The 6,477-nt window shown below is 46.8% G+C and overlaps 1 protein-coding gene across 1 annotated transcript; it reads left to right on the forward strand.

The window, feature by feature from the left end:
• The first annotated feature begins 862 nt into the window (after nucleotides 1-862).
• LOC148339186 (cholecystokinin receptor type A-like) lies at nucleotides 863-5,424 on the forward strand. Its single transcript, XM_088293542.1, has 5 exons — nucleotides 863-1,230; nucleotides 1,972-2,223; nucleotides 2,984-3,245; nucleotides 3,322-3,449; nucleotides 3,561-5,424. The coding sequence occupies exons 1-5, from the start codon at nucleotides 1,068-1,070 to the stop codon at nucleotides 4,448-4,450; spliced, it is 1,695 nt and encodes a 564-aa protein (XP_088149668.1). The 5' UTR covers nucleotides 863-1,067; the 3' UTR covers nucleotides 4,451-5,424.
• The last annotated feature ends 1,053 nt before the right edge of the window (nucleotides 5,425-6,477 follow it).

A 6,477-nucleotide genomic window follows, 5' to 3' on the forward strand; every position in this document is an offset into this window, starting at 1 on the left:
CGCTAGGACAAACTATGTAGTTTGATCAAGTCGTTCATACGATTTATTACAACCCAGCATTTTGTTGTAGTCACAAAAAGTATTGTGTGGGCGTGGCGAAACAATTGAAAAAAAAATTAAAACTAAATTGTACATTTTGTATGAAATAAAGTGTAGTACACACATTTGAATGTCTTCAGCAGAGGTGAGCCAAAATTATTTTTGACAAATTAACATGTTTAATGGAGGACGGATTGCAGGATATTTTGGAAAGAATGGAGAGAATGGAGAGGAGGGAAGGATCATGAGAGATGAAAATTAGGGTAGAAAGGGAAAGTATGGAGAAAAAATACGATGGTATTGAAAGAAGGAAGAATCAAAAGAAAGAAGAAAAGACTTCAAGAAAATAATGATGGAAAAGGACAGTGGGTAAAAAAAGGATGTACGAAAAGGGAGGACGAGAATAACAGAAAGAAAGAAAGAAAAGGATGGATGGACGGAGGTAGAGTGGATGTAAAATGCATGTAAGAAGAGAAGAAAAAAGAGTGGACAAATGGAAGGAAGAAGGTGGGAAGCAGGAAAGAAACAAGGACGGAATGTATGGAAGAAAGAAATGGAGGAAGAAAAGGAAAAGTGGAGTAGGAAGAAATGAGGGGGGAAGGAAGGATTGTCTTAAAAGAATAATGGAAGGGTGGGTGGAAAGAAAGAAAGAAGTTAGAAGAATGAAAGGAAGGCAGGGGAACCCTACTTTGGAGTGATGAGAACAAAGTTTTGTCATTGTAAGAAATGCTTGCGAAAATAGAATGAATGTAAATGCATCGACGCCTGACGTCACGATTCCCGAATGACGATGCGGGGGGGCCCGCCAGCTGTGATGCCCGACTGTAACTAAGTGATGACGTCAGCAAAGCCCAATGGTGACACGCACAGAGCTCTGAGGCGGCCAGTTGAAGCCCGAAGAGAGGCCAGTGCAATCCGGAGCGCAAGTCCCGCCAGCCGACACGGTACTGGGGTGGGGGGGGAGTCACATATCACGGCGTGTTTTTTTTTTTTTCGTTAGTTTTTTTTCCTCCCCCTCTTCCCGCACAATGGACCCCGTCACCGTGCACGAAATGCTCAACTCAACGGAAATGACCGTGCACGAAATGCTCAACTCAACGGAAATGAAGGAGCTTTTGTGCAAATTTGGCTTCAGCAACTCGTCAGCTTGTAAACCTTCGGCAGCTGCAACAGCGAACTTGGGTGTGAAAGGTATCGACTCTCCGTCTACTTACTTCCAATTATCGCCTTTTCAACTTGGAACGGACGCGATCCTCGCGTAACTGCGCATTACGCACGCTTGCGCTCCTCCGCAACAAAACTGTTTTACACTTTTGTGAACGCACTCTTAAATGCTTCATGAAAAACAAAGACTGAATGTTGCTTAGTGCCCATTTTTTATTTGACGTCTGAAAATATGAGAATTAACGATCGCCCTAATATTTGGGATTTTAATGGACATGAAGCCTTTTCCTTCCCATATCAGATAAGATAAGATAAGATGTAGGCAATCACTATTGGGCAAAAGCTCGACATCATTTAATGTTGGAAAACTACGACCAATAGTCACCAAAAATGATGGACATCTCTACTCATGCCACCTTCAACCTCTGAATAAATTATAAATAGAGCTGTCAAAATTAAAGAGTTAACTATTTTTTTAACTCAGTTAAATATTTTAACTCGGTTTGATTTACTTCTAAAAATAATTTGCATACTTTGAAAATATCGCACCATATTAGCTGTCCATCTTTAGCACATCATCTGAGAAAAAAAAACACCGTGCTCAAGTTCCCACTGGGCCTTGCAAAGTAACACTGCTGAGTGTTGGTGCTTGTGGGCAGTTTTGAGTCTGAAGTAGAGACGTGCACATGGCACTCACGGTAAGCATTTCAGGGCCCCCCATTCGTGTCATTTTGATGTTTTTTTTCTTGTGCTGTCCCACTGACGCAGATTTCGACGATGCCGTGCGGGTCTTCCTGTACTGCGTCATCTTTCTCATCAGCGTGGTGGGCAACGGCCTCATCATCGCAGTTCTGTCTCGGAACCGGCGCATGCGCACCATCACCAACCTGTTCCTGCTGTCCCTGGCCGTGAGCGACCTGATGGTCTCGCTGGTGTGCATCCCCTTCACACTCATCCCCAACCTCATGCAGACGTTTGTCTTCAGCGATGGCACATGCAAGATGGTCATGTACTTTATGGGTATGATGCTGCTGGCTTAGACCGCGTGCGCGCCGGGACGCCGTCATCCTTGCGCGCTGCCCTGCGATGCACACCAAGAAAACCAAGTGCAGTGCGAAAGGTCTTGTGGCGCTGAACTTTTTTTGCTGCCTAAATGGGTTGCACGTGGCGGCATCAGGAACAGTACCAGCTTGATGGCCGACAGGTGGCAGATGGCAATATTAAGTTTGCTGCTCAAATGTATTGCAGAGGCTCACATATTTTGGAGACTTTCTGCCTAAAAGGGTTGCGAATGCTAATTGTTAGGTGCTTAAACCATTTGCTACCGAATTAAGGAGGCAAAAGAGATGAGATGGATTTTCAGCCACCAACGCTGCCAATTGCCAGCCATCTAGGCCGCAAACTGGAAACCCTCAGAACGCCACCCGCTCAGGCAACAAACGAGTTACGCCATCAGTTACAACTCAATTTGGCAAGAAATGGGTTAAGCCCCCAAGACCCCCAACTCCAACCCGTTCAGGCAGATGGGTAAGGCCCCAAACGCTATCTTGTGCAACACAAGCCAACAAATGGGTTAAGCTGCCGACATTTTGTGTGTAACCCTTTAAGGCAACCAACTAAGTCCCGAACGTTACAATACGCAACCCGTTTAGGCAGCAAAGAGTTTACGTCACTAAAAGCAGAATCTGCGCCGCATCGTCTAGTGACACCTTTGGTGTTTTTCCTGCCGTTTGTCAGCCAAGCAATGGAAGTCCAAATGGAAATGCTTTTTTTGTCTCAGGCGTGTCTGTGAGCGTTTCCACCTACAACCTGGTGGCCATCGCGCTGGAACGCTATAGCGCCATCTGCAGACCGTTGACCTCCAGGACGTGGCAAACCAAATCGCACGCAATGAAAGTCATCGGCGCCACTTGGTTGACGTCCTTGTCGCTTATGCTGCCCTACATCTATTCCAGCAGTCTGATGCCATTTAATCGCCCCAACAACACCGATGGCTTCATGTGCCGCATGACGTGGAGTAACGGAAACCTCCTGGCATATTGGTGCGCTGAAGACAAGAGCGACGACAAACGCCGTGGATGCGATTCAAACTAGATTTCCGGCCTTTGTCTCTCGCAGGTATATATCCTTGTTGCTGCTGCTCTTCTTGCTGCCTGGCGCTGTGATGCTGACCGCCTATGGACTCATCTCTGTGGAGCTCTACAAGGGGATCAGGTTCGAGCTGTCCAACAGGACATCAGCCCGAGGTAAAAGCAATCTGCGACCCATTCAGGCATGAGAATGGTGAAACCTTTGTCCTCGCTGTCTGTAACTCAACCAAATAACCACCAACTCAGATCGTCTTCGTCTCTTTGCAGACAGACCGGCCAGCTTCGGCAGCCTCCGAGCAAGCGACGGCGATGGCTGCTATCTTCATTTAAAAAAGAAGATGGGCGCGCAGGGTGTTGACAATATTGCCACTTATGCCACGGCGGGCCGCTTGGGCCTCCGAAGCAACACGGCCAACCTGCTGGCCAAGAAGCGAGTGGTCCGCATGCTCCTGGTCATCGTCTGCCTCTTCTTTGTGTGCTGGACGCCGATCTTCGTGGTCAACGCGTGGAAGGCTTTTGACTCGCGCTTGGTCTCCCGTCTGACAGGCGCCCCCATCTCGTTCATTCACCTGCTGTCGTACACGTCCACTTGCGTCAACCCCGTCGTCTACTGCTTCATGAACAAGCGCTTCCGCCAGGGCATGGTGACCACCTTCTCGTCCTTGCAGCTCAAGGCGCGCGCCGTCGACCTTTGGACCCAGATCATCGAGGCGAAATGGTATGAGGGGCCCGAGGAGAGCGCTCTGCACAAGCGTCAGGAGAGGCGGCGGCAAAAGCATCAACAAAAGCGCCAGCAAAAGCAGCAGATGAAGGACCAGCAGAGGCTGGCGCGGCACGCCGTGCCGTTCGCCAGGCAAATGGTCGCGGAGAGCGACCAGCAGGCCTCCCAGCAGATCCCCGGTGGGGTCCTGGAGCAGCTTCCAGAGGAGGTCCTCGAGCAGGTTCTCCAGCAGCTTCCGGAGCTCAACGCCGAGCCGTCTGACGAGCAGATCGGCGAAACATTCGTGGAGCTCTATATGGATCCGTACCCCGAGCAGAATGTCGAGCCCACCCCGGAGCAGAACGCTGAGCAAAACAATCAAGGTCCTCTGGGCGGCCTCTCCAAGTACCTCAGCTTCACCAGCCTTCGCTCGCTGCTGCCACCAGAAGTGGTCTGAAATGGATTTCGGTCATCGCCGGCGCGTTGCCACGAAACTCACGGGAGCGTACCATTGCGTGCCTCCTTTGTCAAGTATTTGGACTCTTGACGATGAGGAAAATGCTTCGTTCGTGCGGCAACATGCACTTCAAGGAGGGGAACTCTTTGCGCTTCATTGAAGTGGCTTTAAAAGCTCGGCAGAGGCCACAATATTCGCCGGCGTCGTCCCTCGAGGTACACGCTACTCGTACCGCCATCGGGATCGATCCCAAAAAGTCCTTGACGGTGTACAAATCCAATGGCCGTGAAATCCCCAAAAGCAAATAGATTGGATTTTCCACGATGTGTGATGGATGATCTTGCGTGTTTGTCAGACCTCAGTCTTATCTTTATGTGAGTGGGATGCGGAACACCTGCGCCGCCTTTGCTTCCAAGAATTGCCCAGTCGACTTCCACAGACTCAATCTGCAAACAAACAGCAGCGACATGATGCCGAGTTTTGTTATTTCAAACAAAATCTTTTTTTTTTTTTTATTACCTTGTAGACAATTGTTGTCCCAGTCCGACAAGAGCCTAAAGAGACATTCTTGGGTGCAAAGATTTTTCATGATGCTTGTGCTGACCCCCCCCCCCCTCACACACACACACACAAAAAACAAGGATACTTGATATCACTTTTTTAATTTTCATTTTTATGCCATTTTCCTGTGTTTTTTCTTTTTTAATGACATACAGATTTGAGCATGATCCGGAGCTGCGATATGTACAAAAACTATGCTATTCCAAAAAAAAAAAAGTCAAATGAAAATCGCATCCCCTTGTTTTTGATGCTATTGCTAAATGTTACAAACAGCACAGGTTTCTACCCTTTGAGCACGGAGTATACTACCACAATGACCAGTACAAGAATAACACACAGATACAGTGAGTGAGCGAAGGATAGTGACAGTGACATTAAATAAAAGGTGTAAATAGTGAGAGAAAGAAAAAAAAGTTAGCGCTCCAAAATAGTCTTGAGAAGTAAGGCTGAGAGCTACCTTTTTTTTTTATTTTATTTTAGGTTTAAAGCTGCCTCTCACTGTGCAGTGCATGAAAAAAAAAAACTACACGATCAGACATTTGGCATTTTAAAGAGCTTACATACATTGTTCGGCGCTCGTTATAACCGTAAAAAAAACACACAGCTGCTTCCAGAAGTTATTTAAAAAAAAAAAAAGAAAAAAGGAGGGCTAATGATAAGAAGGCGTGTAACATGTTTTTTTGCAGCCCTCGGCAAAGTCCCTTTATACAAAGAAAGGCTCATGGTTTGAGCCCGGTGTACACGGACGAGGCGAGAGATGAGGAGGAAGATGAGGGTTAACATGTAAACAAAGCCCAAAAAAAAATAAAAATAAAAACATGACAGGAGGCGGAGGAGGGCCGACCTGGCTGCTAAAAGGTATTTGTGTCGCTCAACAAATCCATGCGAGTGGCATTTTACTGATAACAACAAGAAAAATCCCAGGCCCACCGAGGCAGCACAGGCAATAATGCACTTTTTTTTGGACATAAGATGAAGGGGAAACTTTGTACCAATAATTTAAAAATATTAAAAATATACATTTCATGACAAACAGGCAGATGAGGGTGGCATAACTTAATTTGTGGCTGTCGTTTTTTTTTTTTGTTCCTACTTTTGGGTTCACTCCATCCAGCACACATTCAAGTTTACAGTCGTACTGTAAAGGTCGCACGTATTGCCTGCTTTCTCTTCCTTTTGGACCGTTCGGAGAGTTAATGGAGTGAGTCCAACTTGATTTTCCTTTTCAATGACGCGCGGGCTGCACGATTTACTGGCTGGTGAACTCGTAGTGCTCATGATCTGTACAATATTGCTGTTCGGAAAGCTTGAAGAACACACAAAGAAGGCCTTGCTTGATATGCTCCACTTGGACTTTTAGAAAAAAGAAGGCCCGCGTGTGACAGTACCGGTGGAGAAATTGGACATGATGCTGAACAGAAGCATTTGCTTTCTCTTTTTTTTTTTTTTTGTCACTGAACTTGTCA

Source organism: Idiotropiscis lumnitzeri, chromosome 4, assembly GCF_059441095.1.
Source record: "Idiotropiscis lumnitzeri isolate Australia: NSW breed Sydney's pygmy pipehorse chromosome 4, RoL_Ilum_1.0, whole genome shotgun sequence".
Lineage (NCBI taxonomy): Eukaryota > Metazoa > Chordata > Actinopteri > Syngnathiformes > Syngnathidae > Idiotropiscis > Idiotropiscis lumnitzeri.

Excerpts from the sequence above, each read along its gene's own strand:
- LOC148339186 (XM_088293542.1), top strand. The coding sequence starts at position 1,068 with ATGGACCCCGTCACCGTGCACGAAATGCTCAACTCAACGGAAATGACC. Across the intron at positions 1,231-1,971 it reads AGCGAACTTGGGTGTGAAAG|ATTTCGACGATGCCGTGCGG; the intron begins GTATCGACTCTC and ends CCACTGACGCAG. Across the intron at positions 3,450-3,560 it reads CAACAGGACATCAGCCCGAG|ACAGACCGGCCAGCTTCGGC; the intron begins GTAAAAGCAATC and ends GTCTCTTTGCAG.